The following is a 14,445-nucleotide window of genomic DNA, read 5'->3' as shown; positions in this document are numbered from 1 at the left end:
AATTGTTAACTCACTATATTGTTCAACTGAAACTAATATAATAGTGTATGTTAACTGTATCAGAATTTTAAAAAATAAAAATAAAAATAAGAGCAGTGGTTGAATGTAGTTATTCAACCACACCTCTAACTTACAAACTAAAGATATCCAAAGGGTCAACAATCACACACACACACACACACACACACACACACACACGAAACCTAGGTAAATAAATATACACAAAAATGTTGTAGGTATGCAAAACAGATTGCTTTTAATGAAAAATGAATTTAGACATTTTCCCAAATGGAAATGGTGAAGATTATTTGTGTTCGATCATAAAATAATATAAGATCAAATGAATACATTTATAAATTGTTGAAAACTCCAGTGATTTCAATCAAAAAAGTTCTGATGTTACATGGTAGTCTAAGATTCGATTGTCTCTATTTGAACAGACAGTAAGTAACATGTCTATTATACGTAATAAAGGAGGTACATACAGTACCTCATGGGAAAATTTCCTAAATAGATTAGCAATCTAGAATTTATCAGAAGAATCCAGAATACCAATATCCACCATAGCAGCATGGACAATAACAGGCATATCCATAGCCACGATAGCCACATCCGTAGCCACATCTCAGGCCACTATAGCCATAGCCCAGGCCACCATAGTAATTGTTATAGAAGTTCATAGTGTGAGGAGAAGGCTCAGATGAAGAGAATCGTTTTCTAGGGTGTTAAGTTTATAATCTACAGGGGCCTTATATGCCAATTGAGTGATATATGGGACAAACCACAAGCTATTGGATTCATGTTTCAAACTAAGTGGCATTATAATCATCTCAAGAATTCCACGTAACCAATATATCTATAACACAATTTTGCCATGTGTCAGGATGCCTGTAATGAAATCATGCGTTTTAATGAAAGTTTTTTCACCTATTGTGGTGACTTGTTTGTTCCAGATGTGAGGTCTAAAGTATATTACTAACTACCACGAGATCACATAACCCATACAGATTTCACTTCTTCAAAATTTTTTTTCTTTAATAAGATCCTCCTTCCCATCTGCAAATATGCACCTTTGGAAACAAAAGAATGGTTTCACAGAGGTAGAGAAGGATGGAAAACTTGTGGAGAAGATGTGGCAGAAAAAGATTTGGGGGGAGGGTATGAAGAATCAAGAACTTAGTTTCATTTTATTAAATTTTTGAGGGATGTCAAGTTATCATTTGGATATGTGTCAGAATTGGAAATGTGAAGTGAGATCAATGGGCTAAAATAATGTATGTAAAGTAATCCTTGAAGAGAGCTTAAATACTATATTGTACACCTAAAACCAAAATAACACTGTATGTTATCTACACCAGAATTAAAAAAAACTTAATTTAAAAAAAGAAAATTTCTGGGGCACCTGGGTGGCTCAGGTGGTTGAGCGTCCGTCTTCGACTCAGGTCACAATCTCGTGGTCTGTGAGTTCGAGCCCTATGTGGGGCTCTGGGCTGACAGCTCAGAGCCTGGAGCCTGCTTCAGATTCTGTGCCTCCCTCTCTCTCTGCCCCTCCCCAGCTCATGCTTTGTCTCTCTCTCTCAACTCAAAACTAAATAAACGTTAATTTTTTTTTTTTAAAGAGAATTTCTATAGAAACTATAAGAGGGCCAAATGCCTAGCTGGGCACCTTCATATTTGAAAACAAAATCTGAAAAAGAGAAAAGAAATAAAATACTAAGAGGGAGCAACTGGAGATACTGAAATTAAATCAAATGTGTGTGGTAGGATGTAGGTAAGTGTCAGGGAGCCTTTCAGGAAGGAAAAGAGAAACGGGTGAATCTGAACACTTCTCAGAGACTTAGTAAAATGAAGAAGGCTGAATCTCTAGATGTGACAAGATTGGGGTGTTGGTGAGACGTTCAGGGGCGGTTTTAGTGGGGCGTGGTAAGGACCAAAGACCAAAAGGTGTGATCAAAGATGTAAAGAGAGAACAGAAAGCTACGATGGAAACACGTGTGAAGGTTTGCAATGAAACAGAAGAAAATGGGATATTAGCTGCAAAGGAGGACGCAAGGAGCGTTCTTTTACTCTGTTTTTGATTATGGGATGTACTTAAGATCCAAACATAGTTCAGAAAATCACAGCAGAAAACAAATTGTCAGTGGAATCTCACTGGGCTGGCAAGCTCTTACTGCTATCATCAGAGAAAGAACTCAGTTCTCCAGAAGAAACAAATTAGCTCCAGGAAGTAAATTCTATAGAGAAATAACCTAGTGAATGTTGTTATTAGAGACATCGTATTGCACAGAACAGTAATGTCTTTTGCAGCTATGTTAATCAAATACCAAAATTTTTTTAAAAGTTAATTATAGGGTTTTTTTTTAATTGACTGTTACCATTTAGCAATACAAATTTCAGGTGATGTTCTAAGAACTTAGCCTCGAGGAAGACTGATCATCACGTTATTTAAATTAGTTTTTATTTGAAAACTTATTCTAAGTTATTACTTGATTGACTGCACTGTGACAGTTGAAGTTACTTTTATTTTCCTTATGAAAAATTTGAAAATGATATAGTGAAAATGTCCTCTCCTTGTAATATCTCAACCCAGTACATGGTGAATAAAATGACCCAATAATATGTCTATTTCATAAAAATGAAGCTACCAAAAGACATGCATGGAAAGAACATTCAAACACACACATTAAATTACAGGCTGAATGTGTTTCATAGGATCCTTAGTATGAAAACAGTCTATTTCTTTTAATGTTTAATTATTTTTGAGAGAGAGAGAGAGAGAATGCATGAGTGAAGGGAAGGGAAGAGAGAATTTGAAGCGGGTCCTGTGCTAAAGAACACGATGTGGGAACTCAGGGACCTTGAGATCATGACCTGAGCCGAAGTCGGACACTTAACCGACTGAGCCACCCAGGTGCCCCTGAAAACGTTCTATTTTATTAAGAGGCATTGACTCATTAGATATACTTAAAAAGACATATGGATTGGAAAAGTTTTAAATCTTGTGTCTTCATTCTTATGATCTCTGGAGAAGAGTTAACTAAAATGCAGAAAGTGTCCAACTGCTTATTCTCTCTGTCCCCACCTACGGTTATGAGGGGATACATAAAGATAATAGTTTGACTCAGAAATATCAATACAATAACAGAAATATACTGACAGATTACACATGATGTGTGGGTAATGACACCTCCCCAAATTCATTCTTGTAAAGTCTGTCATGTGAAGCTATTCTCACTTTTCCTGTGCCTCCCAGTGGGAGGCATTATCACATTAATTTGAATAAAGACTAATAATAATGCCAAGGTTATGCAAGAGAACACAATATGATTGGTTACAAAGAGAATAATGATTGGGTGTTTTGCTAAAGGAACGGACCTCTGTGTGATACACTGATAAACATAAATACGTGATGTTAAAACTGTTGGATAGTTACTTAGAATATAATTCTAATATTTTTTTTTAAATTTTTTTTTCAACGTTTTTTATTTATTTTTGGGACAGAGAGAGACAGAGCATGAACGGGGGAGGGCCAGAGAGAGAGGGAGACACAGAATTGGAAACAGGCTCCAGGCTCCGAGCCATCAGCCCAGAGCCTGACGTGGGGCTCGAACTCACGGACCGCGAGATCGTGACCTGGCTGAAGTCGGACGCTTAACCGACTGCGCCACCCAGGCGCCCCTATAATTCTAATATTAATGAGAATCCTAATTTGTATAATTGTGTGCCTGATTTAGAGGGGAAAAAAGCAGAGCAATTGGATTCCAAGGGATAACGTCTGTCTTGTAGTTCTTAGGTAGAGACTGAACATAAGTGAGAATCAGACCTATTGGTATACATAGAAAAGTGTAATACATTTTGCTCAGACTTGGTATTTTGAAAATTTTAACTAGATTATTATCAATATCATGAGGATGAAAGTTACATTATGGTTTTAGTATAGAAAATGAGCTGAAACGCTGAAGAAAACAATTAACTTGGATCAAGAGAAGATGGGGCACCATCGGTTAAGCATCCAACTTGGTTTTGGCTCAGGTCACAATCTCACATTTCGTGGGTTCAAGCCCTGCATTGGGCACTGTGCTGACAGCACAGGGCCTGCTTGGGATTCTCTCTCTCCCTCTCTCTCTCTCTCTTCCCCGACCTTCCCCGACCGCACTGCTCTCTCTTTCTCAAAATGAATAAATAAACCTTATTTCTTTAGAAAAAGAAAAACCGATGAGTCAAAAATAATTTGGTTCTTATGAAATGTTAAAAATGTTAGTGCAACCAACCGATGCCAAGAGCAAATAAGATTGAGACTAATAAATGTATTCTTTCTTGACATAAAGGATGGTTATATGAAGCTGAAATGAAAGTCTAATGTGGGACAACACTGCGTTGGTATGAGGGTGTATCTCCTCTCTTTGAAGCCCTCAATTGGATAAGGAGAGTCCAAACTGAGAGCCAAACACAACAAGCCTCCCAAACACCTCCAAGAATTACTTTATGGTAGAGGAACAACAGACTAATTAGATTAGTCATAAAATTAGCCAGTGGCATGATATATATGGTGGGTGACACCCACATCGAGAGCATATAAAAAGGCCCTCTGGAGGGGGAGTTGTCCACAGTGAAGTGACACTTCTCTTCGCCTTCTCTACCCAAGCACAACCTCAACAGCCAACACCATGTGTGGAAGCTACTATGGAAACTATTATGGAGGCTGCGGCTACGGGGGCTGTGGCTATGGAGGCTGTGGCTATGGAGGCTGCAGCTATGGAGGCTGCGGCTATGGAGGCTGTGGTTATGGAGGCTGTGGCTACAGAGGCTGTGGCTATGGAGGCCTGGGCTGTGGCTATGGCTCTTGCTATGGCTGTGGCTTCCGCAGACTGGGCTATGGCTATGGATGTGGCTCTGGCTGTGGCTCTGGCTGTGGCTACTGGTAATGAGCACCCCATGGGGGGACTCTCACCCTCTACGCCTGGATGTGGCATTCACCAAATCTGAGCCCCACGCGGTCTGACCTTTGCTGAAGGCTTGCCTTCTGGTGCCCTTTTGGTCAAATACAGAATTATCATTCCTGTATTCAACCATGAAAAGTGGGAGCATTTGAAATTCACCCTGAGCACTGCGTGGTTCCTCATTGCCTTGATGCAGTCACAGATTCTCCGTTTCGATTTTCATGCAAGAACTATTTCTCTGTTTTCTTAATAAACTTATTCGGTCTGAAATAATAAACCTAGCTTTCTGTTCATTTAATGTCCTCGTTTTTCTACTTGGGTAAGGCACTGATAGCACGTGTTATGCTGGTTTATTGTGAGGACAAGAAAAGATAATGTTTGTCGATTTAGTTAAACATTGCCTGGAAACGCTATTTGTTCCAAGTGCTTTTACACCAAAACCATAACCGGTGAAATACTTTAGAAGATACGAAAGTTGGCATACGATTCTCCAGTTCTAATCTGTTTTGGGGCATAAATAAGAAGCATTTCCTATGCTTGTTTGACACAAGAGGTAGAGAGGTTTAAACCTATTCTTCTACGTAACTCCTATGTATCTGGAAATACATAGTTTTTTTAAGTGACAACTTTCCTAAAATCCATTACGTATTTAACTTCACAGCCATTTGATGGCATTCTATACTCTTGTTTTTTTGAGATTTCTTTCTCCTGTGATTTATGTGATTTCACAGTGGTAGCTGTAATCACTTGTTTTTCCACTAATTTTCTGTGACTAATGTGCCTGTAAACTTGGCCAATTATCTTCTCTTGATAGAGCATTTCAAGCTTTTGTGTTAGACATGAATGAGTTTAAGTAGTGTTTTAGCGCAAGATAATGGATATGTCCCAATTCATTTTGACTGGCCCAAGGTAGTAAAAAAGTTGAAATCGTAAGAAGGAATTAAGATCCCTGGAAAAATCATAACCCAGAAGGAAAGCACCTTCTTTTTTTCTTTAGAAAGCCATTATTTTATGAAAACTTGTCTTTCTTAATTTCCTTTACTCTTGAAGCTTAAAATTTTCTATTTCATAGTATGCAAAAGCTTGGATGGTCTATGCTGTCCATCCCAAGAAATGGTAGATTTTAAAACTATTTTGGCCTGCCTCATAGGTCATAATAATTGAACACAAATAAATTAGATGTTGATGCAAATTAGATAATAGGCCCCTCATTATAGACTCACAAGACAAAATTGTTGCTGATTATAATTTTCCAAGATCTGCCCTTAAGCTTTTTTTTTTTTAAACGTAGGCTCCACACCTAGCACAGAGCCCAACATGCGACTTAAACTCAAGGCCTGATCTGAGATCAAAAGTCAATGCTCAACAGACTGAGCCAACCAGGCACCCCTGCCACTTACACGGTCTTAACATGACCATATTTGGTTGACATTGTTATCTTCTCTAACATATTTCACTTCAGGTTAAATGCCACTGCTAACAGCCCCAAGCAAGTATCTACTTTGTATTCATATTGGTTTGTTCACTTCTTTAATGGCTTCAAATTATGAATGACGCCAACCGAAACTGGAAAACATAAGATTCCTTTACATTTTCCTGTTCCACATTGCTTCTTTTTTTTTTTTTTCTTACAGTGAACACTCTGGGCCCCAACACATTGCTGTGTTAACTCTATTCAAACCTGCGCACAATATACAGTCTGAATTGCCACACTGAATGCAATGCCCGTGAGCAACCTCTAAAGTTTCTTAGCAGCATTTTTAGCATCAGAAGAGATCCCACCAAGAATGGACAGATTATTGTGTTCAACATTTATATGAATTAATTTTCTTCCTGAGTAGTTATGCTATTCATTTTATGGAGGACATTCTTTTATTTCCATTTATATTCAATTTCAGGTGTATTTATTCCGTTTTTTTTTTAATATATTAAGTATTTCCATGGTTCAGAAATCAAAACTATATAAAAAGATATATTCAGACAAGTCTCACGCCTATATTTATCCCTCCCATCCATTTGCACTCACCCCATTTGTATTTTCATTTGCTTCTGCTTTCTTAGTGCAGAAGCAAGCATAAATATTGTATTTATGTATTCTTAGTTTCCTTTTGTGTTACCCAAAGGTTGCATACTTTTTGCACTCTTTCATCATTCTATTTTATGGGTTTTATTTTTCTTTTTTCCTTTTTTTATCCTTTATGCTTATATTCAGCCTTTCAAACAGGAGTCACTTACATTTAGGCATTAAAGAAGTGACTCACTGCAGATTTTGGTAGTCCAAAAAATAGTATTTTTCTCTATATAAACTCATTTCTCCCAGCATTTACTTTTGAAAAATTTCAAACCCTCAATTAAGTGGAGAAGACAGTATAATGAACAGCTAAGTACTCTCTACCTAGATTTGACAATTGTTAGCATTTTGCCACGTTGGTTTCCCCCTTTCTGCCTGTCTGTTCTCTGTCTCTCTCTGTGGCTCTGTGTCTGACTCTCACCACACACACACACACACGAATGCACAAGCACATGCAATCATTCCTGAACAATACTATTACATAATTCATAGTCAGATTCAGTTTTTTAATATTTCTTTTTTAAATGTTTATTTATTTTTGAGAGAGAGAGAGAGAAAGAGCAAGCATGAGCTGGGGAGAGGCAGAGACAGAGGGAGACAGAATCAAAAGCAGGCTCCGCACTGTCAGCACAAAGCCTGACATGGGGCTCAAACCTGAGATCATGACCTGAGCCAAAGTCGGATGCTCAACTGACTGAACCACCCAGGCACCCCCTATATAGCTTTTATTTCTGATACAGAATTCAATTCATAAAAACTATCATATTTTGCAACTTATTGCTTATTATAATCTAGCATTTCATGAAATCTAGAGCACTTCCCAGACTTCTATTATTTCACAATGTTAATAAATATATATATTTTTAATTTTAATGTTTATTTTTCAGAGAGAGAGAGAGAGAGAGAGACAGAGTGCAAGCAGGAGAAGGGCAGAGGGAGAGGGAGACACAAAATCTGAAGCAGGATCCAGGCTCCGACCTGTCAGCACAGAGCCTGACCCAGGACTAGAACTCACAAACCGCGAGATCATGACCTTAGCAGAAGTCAGAATCCCAACCGACTGGGCCACCCAGGTGCCCCGATACATTAATATATTCTTAACATTGCAAGATAATTATTTACTAAAACATGTCAAAATCTATTTTTTCTGATTGCATCAATTATAGTATTCATATATTTCATAATCCAATACATATTTTAAATTTTTTAATATTTTTATTTTCATTTTTGAGAGAGAGCAAGAGCAGGGGAGGAGCAGAGAGAGAGAGAGAGACACAGAATCCAAAGCAGGCTCCAGGCTCTGAACTGTCAGCACAGAGACTGAGGTGGGGCTTGAACTCAAGAACCATGAGATCATGACCTAAGCCAAAGTTGGACACTTCACCGACTGAGCCACTTAGGTGCCCCTCATAAACCAATATTTTCTGAAACAAAGATTAAGATCATTATATATGCCAAAAGTTAGGAAACCGAAAGGTCAATCAAGCATTGAGTGCACATAAGGCAACTTTGTGCCTTATAATAAATCCTGAGACCAAAATTCCACCTATGAAGTATCAAAATTGTATCTCCGAGAATCCTGGGTAATAGGTGAATTACTTAAGAACTTTACTCTAATTTTTTTTTTACATTTATGATGCTTATACCCCTAACACACGTAAGTTTCAATGTTGTGCATTCACCTTGGATCCCCATTTCCTCGAATTTTGGGGGGCAATAGTACTGTATCTTTTTCAGCAATGAAGAAATGACTCTCCATTTGCTGGGGGTGTTACAAGCAAAGTGCCTTCAGCTGAAGAGTACCCCTGGCACAAAGCAATACCTGTTTCCTGCAGCCAGCCTCCCGTGATGGATCAGCGTAGGGTATAATGACATGCCTTCTCGCCCCAACCTCCAACTACTCTTCTGGGAAATCCCAACTTCAGAATCTCCCATATTGTTTCCTGAGCCCTCCACTGAGCCTACAGCCAACTCAGCTTCCCCCCGCCCCATCCAGTCTGCCTCTGCCTCTTCATTTCTACAATATTCATTCCAGGAATTAATTGCTCTAAGAATGGTCTCATAGAAAAATAATCTAATCTGGGGTCACACAGTGCACCCAGTTGTCACACTGTCTAGTCTCTTCTATGACCCTAATATTCTTACAGATTACAAGAGATTGTCTTTTCTTTTAGAATATTCCTCAGTTCTGATTTGCCTAATGTTTCCTCATGATTAGAACAAGGTTACGTAGGGTGTCTGGGTGGCTCAGTTGGTTAGGTGGCTGACTTTGCCTCCAGTCAGGATCTCATAGTTCATGAGTTCGAGCCCCGTGTCAGGCTCTGTGCTGACAGCTCAGAGCCTGGATCTTGCTTTGGATTCTGTGTCTCCCTCTCTCTCTGCCCCTCCCCCTGCTCTCACTCTGTGTGTGTCTCTCTCTGTCTCTGTCTCCGTCTCTCTCTCAAAAATAAATAAACAAAAAAAATGTAACTACTTCAGAAAAAGATTATGCATTTTGTCAAGCAAATAAAGGGAGTGCAAATGTTTTCTTGTCATTATACTCTATCGGTTCACACTCGAAGTTGATTTGTTCCAATACTGATGGTGATAATTTTACACTTGATCCTTATGGTGAGGACCAGGTTTCTCTACTTGAAAGGTATTTTTATTATTCTGTTAGCCATTAAGAAGTACTTTGGTAGAGATATTTTGTGACTTTATAAATATTCCATTCAAATCCCCAAATTGATCATTAGTCTTAGCACTTGTTTTTCTTCCTTGCCTGAATTATTTATGATGATGATGGATTGCAAATGTTGATTTTTCTGATTTTCATCTTTTTTCAGTACATTGGCTGGCATTCTACTGCAAGGAACTTTTTCCTTCTGCTTCATTGTTCCTTTATTTACATCAGTGTAAATTCACGGATTTCCGTTATAAATAGTCCATTATTATAGCAGGAATCGCAACTCCTAGGCTGTCTCACGAGACAAAAAGTATGTATAAATACATTGTGCCAGAGTCCGGCTCCAGCAGGTCCAGGGGTTCCCAAAGGATGAACGGCGTCGCAAAAAGGTGAAAATGAAACAAAAATAAAAAGGGACACAGACAACAGCAGTGTGTTGAACTGGCTGATTTATTGTAGCAAACTTGGCATTATATATGCTAGTGATTTCCTTGTAACATACATCATCCATGTTTTTCTAACATTGCCTCATTTTAAAAATGTTCCTATGTGTGATCAACCTTTAAGAAATAACAGGGCGATTTTCTCATAAAGTTCTTACATACCCTTTGATTCTTGATTAATTTCTTACATTATTCCATTATGCATCTGCGTTTATCTATAATCTACAAAGCATTTGCTTTGCTGTTCTCGTGAAAGGCCCTCCATTTCTCAACACCTCAGGTGGAACAGTTCCTGGGACATGACCTCCTAACCACATGAGGCCAGAAGAACAATGTGTTCGCCTCGGTCCGAGGTGCCAGAAAGGGGCCGAAAAAGCCTTAGAAACCCATGCCCCGTACATTCTCAGAGAGACAGTGCACCCAGGAACCAATGAACCATTCTGTACCTTATCCGACTAGGTTCAGTCATCATCTGGAATGCTTCCGGGAGGCCAGGTGGGTCTAGGGGTTGAAGTCACCTGTGCCCAGAGATACACTCTTTAGTTGCCGGAGTGGGGCTTTCAAATCCATATGTCTCTCCTTTACAGGCCCTCTTTGCTGGCAAACGTATGAGGCTATCCTTCCTGTAAGTAGAGCAGTCTCCTTAGGGGATGTCAAGGGCTAAACTAAGGCCACACAATTTCTTGCAGAACCTTCTTTTCTTCCCTAATGGTTCTTTTCCCAGGGGGCCTGCCGAGGGCCATTCCCCGACAGACGATACCCCAAGTACTTTATTAAAGCCAAATTACCTAAAAGCAGGAGGACCAGAAGCTTCACTGTCGGTGGGCTGCCTGCAGTCACCAATCCGTCCACAGCCCGGGCCCTGCCACTCAGGCTGGGACAGCTCGGCTTCCAGCAACATTGCACTGTGTGAGACTTCGATTCCATCACATAGCTGCCTATGACATTGGGCAAATTATGCAAATTCTTGGGCCTTGCCATTCTAATATAAAAATCACCACCTACATTTTAGTGCTTTTATGGGAATGAAATGTGTTAAGACATGTAAAGCATTTAAACCATGCCTGGAATTTAATAAATGTTGTCGATGGGGTATCATGCACTATCATATGCATGGTGTATTTTCTGCTTCTTTGTATACATGGGAATATTGTCTGTTTATCTTGCCTGGGGCTGTTCATGGAACCCTTACGTCAGAACTCTGTGTAACAATGTATAATTATTATTTTAATAATAATGACCATTCCACAGCAGTTACTAGCTGTTTACCACAGAGCAGTTACTGCGTGAAACCCCTTGGGTGCATTACCTCACATAATCCTCAGAAAGACTCTGAGATGTGGTAAAAACCATTGACATTTTACACCCGCGAAAAAGTAGAGAGGAGTAACAGACTCAAGCGGCAGTTCTCAGCACTACCTGATTTTTGTCTCCTGTATGTAAATATAAAACATTGTGTAGGTAATATTGTTTTAGAAAATATCTTAGGTAATATCTACTGGGTGCTATTTTCCCCAGGAAAGGCAAAGCAACTCCCGGGACATTTAAATATTAGTATCCTTTAATTATTAATGTCTGATGATGAAACTAAATAGGAACTCCCCTCCTGAAAATGCCCTTAAATGTTTCCCTGCTCCTCTTCTCTGTTTGTCACCTTGCGTGTGTACGATTCTTTTAAAAAATCGTTTAATGTTTTCATTTTATTTTTGAGAGAGGGAGAGACAGGGAGAGTGAGGGAGGGGCAGAGAGGGACGGAGACAGAATCGGAAGCAGGCTCCAGGCTCTCGGAGCTGTCAGCGCAGAGCCCGACGCGGGATATTTTTGTATCATTTTTCTCATTAGCCTTTTAGTCGAGATTTTAGAATTTCTGAATTTGCCCTCCATCTCACCCCATATTCATATTTTTCTGCCTTTAATGAATGTTTACATTTGGGTATCGACTCTTTCATGACAAATGTATTTTCTCTTCTCGGATTTTGCCATTTGCACGGATGCTTGCTATTCTTTTCTAAATTATGTGGCTCTTAAACATTCGAAACTTAAAAAAAAATGGCCGATAGTGTTTCCCTTGTCTTCTTGTGAAAGCTGGAGTCATTACGCATCCCCGGATTGATCTTCTGATTTGGAACTGCTAGTTCCTTTCATAAAAAGATTAGGGGCGCCTGGGTGGCACAGTCGGTTAAGCGTCCGACTTCAGCCAGGTCACGATCTCATGGTCCGTGAGTTCAAGCCCCGCGTCAGGCTCTGGGCTGATGGCTCAGAGCCTGGAGCCTGTTTCCGATTCTGTGTCTCCCTCTCTCTCTGCACCTCCCCCGTTCATGCTCTCTCTCTGTCCCAAAAATAAATAAACGTTGAAAAAAAAATTAAAAAAAAAAGATTGATCTATGCACACCCACTACTGAACTAGAGATTTATTCTATCAGAACGTATGTGTGTTCGTATGTAAACCCCTCAAACATAGACAACTTAAAGAAAAGTATTCAGTTTACCTCCTTTTAGTTTGCCTCATTGGGAATATCCATTACTCTCAGGGCAGGCAGAGTTAGTTATTTCTAATACCGGGTAAAAGACTTTATACACATGTTCATTGATGTTCTACTTCAAATTCCTTCTATCTTCTCCCTAGGTGAGATTTGCTTTCTTATACACAGACCCTTAAGTTATTGTGATTATCTTTCATCCTAACTTTTTGTAGGTAGGTCAACAAGCAGATTGAATCTCCAGATTCTTATAGGAGATAGATACCTGTGTAAGTCAACCATATTCCTTTGCATTAATCATTTTAGTCATGCTGGAAGTCTCCTACTGAAACCCCTTGCATTCATACTGAGGGCTTTGTCCCTGCAAGTGGAAAAGATTTGAAGTGCCCCAACCCCCTTTAAAAGAAAAGTGGCAGCTGCATACACACACACACACACACACATGCCCACACACGGATACAATACACATACCTTCACACAGAGAAATGGTGATTAATGAATATACATTTTAAAAATATGCTTCCAAAGGAGCTTATATTTAGTAAAAATTAAATTAAAATTTTTCCTGAAGAAAAATTTGGTAAATATGTGAAAACATAGAGTAACACTCAGTTTATATATATCAAACATGCTCTATTGACTCCTATGATTTGATTTTTCTAGGAACGAAGAAGTTCACAGTGGTTATTTGACTTTATCATTGAATTCAACAATGAACTTCGTTGTAGTAAAAGCAATAACATAATAATTATAATAGTAGCAATGTGTTTCTCATATTTCCCATGGTATGGGATATTTTACCAAGAGTTTATTTATTAGGGAAAATCTAGTAGGTTCCATGAGACATTATCTCTGCCAATATTATTGTTTTAAATTAAAAATGCCATACTCCCATCAGATCACAAAGAGTATAAACATCTAATTCTTTAAAAAATATTTCATTGGGGCGCCTGGGTGGCTCAGTCAGTTAGGCGGCCAACTTCAGCTCAGGTCACGATCTCGCGGTCCATGAGTTCAAGCCCCGCGTCGGGCTCTGTGCTGACAGCTCAGTGCCCGGAGCCTGTTTCAGATTCTGTGTCTCCCTCTCTCTCTCTGACCCTCCCCCATTCATGCTCTGTCTCTCTCTGTCTCAAAAATAAATAAACGTTAAAAAAAATAAAAAAAAAATATTTCATGAAAATGTCATTTCATAAATCAAATGAAATCTCATCATTTCCCTTTTTCCTCACTGTGAATTCAGGATATAAATTTGAAACCATGAGGAAAATATTTCATGCTTTAAAAATAGAGTGTTAAAAGCTTTAAGAAACATTAATGCAAATGAGAAAGTCTAAGTATTTCCGAATACCAAACTATTTGTTTTTTATCAAAAGTTTCATGAAGCCAAGTAACAAATTTTGGCTTTTAGTCGTAAAGCATTGTTCACGTGAAAATGGGAAGAATCCCTCATGGAAAATAATAGGTTTGGAGGGGGTGGTAATAACAGGTGGAGAGATTTGAGGTTAAGGTAGAATAGTATGATCTGCTGAATGTCAATACCGTGAAGGTAAAATTATTTGTTGGGAGCAGGTCAGTTTGTCAATAAAAAAGCTATTTCTTGCCATAGAGATTGGTTACAAAGGGCAACTAAAGATCTTGTGAGTACAGCTTTGAGGCTGAGACAACTGATTCTCATTAAAGGCCCACAAACTGGTTCAGATGTGGTGAAACAAAACAGATCTTGTCATTGCCTCTGAAGCCATGTCTAAAACCAGAAGTCAACAAATTACTCACATTGGTCCTACAAATTAGCCAATGACAAGACATGTGTGGTGGGTGAGGACATATAAAAGGCCTTCCACAGGGG

At 39.0% G+C, this 14,445-nt stretch overlaps 2 protein-coding genes across 2 annotated transcripts; one reads left to right on the top strand and one right to left on the bottom strand.

Moving 5' to 3' along the window:
• Positions 1 to 533: 533 nt before the first annotated feature.
• On the bottom strand, positions 534 to 680 carry LOC111556335 (keratin-associated protein 22-1-like). Its single transcript, XM_023238574.2, has one exon. The coding sequence runs from the start codon at positions 678 to 680 to the stop codon at positions 534 to 536; it is 147 nt and encodes a 48-aa protein (XP_023094342.2).
• A 1,165-nt stretch (positions 681 to 1,845) lies between these two features.
• Positions 1,846 to 4,925, top strand: LOC105260889 (keratin-associated protein 6-3-like). Its single transcript, XM_045036453.1, has 2 exons — positions 1,846 to 1,889; positions 4,646 to 4,925. The coding sequence occupies exons 1-2, from the start codon at positions 1,846 to 1,848 to the stop codon at positions 4,923 to 4,925; spliced, it is 324 nt and encodes a 107-aa protein (XP_044892388.1).
• Positions 4,926 to 14,445: the final 9,520 nt, after the last annotated feature.

This window comes from Felis catus, chromosome C2 (genome assembly GCF_018350175.1).
Source record: "Felis catus isolate Fca126 chromosome C2, F.catus_Fca126_mat1.0, whole genome shotgun sequence".
Taxonomy (NCBI): domain Eukaryota; kingdom Metazoa; phylum Chordata; class Mammalia; order Carnivora; family Felidae; genus Felis; species Felis catus.
This window is presented reverse-complemented; position numbering and strand designations above follow the sequence as displayed.

Bases quoted from the DNA above. Each gene is read 5' to 3' on its own strand.
- LOC105260889 (XM_045036453.1), top strand. From the start codon at position 1,846: ATGAAGAAGGCTGAATCTCTAGATGTGACAAGATTGGGGTGTTG. The intron at 1,890-4,645 runs GTGAGACGTTCA...TCTCTACCCAAG, and splicing joins GTGACAAGATTGGGGTGTTG to CACAACCTCAACAGCCAACA.
- LOC111556335 (XM_023238574.2), bottom strand. From the start codon at position 680: ATGAACTTCTATAACAATTACTATGGTGGCCTGGGCTATGGCTATAGT.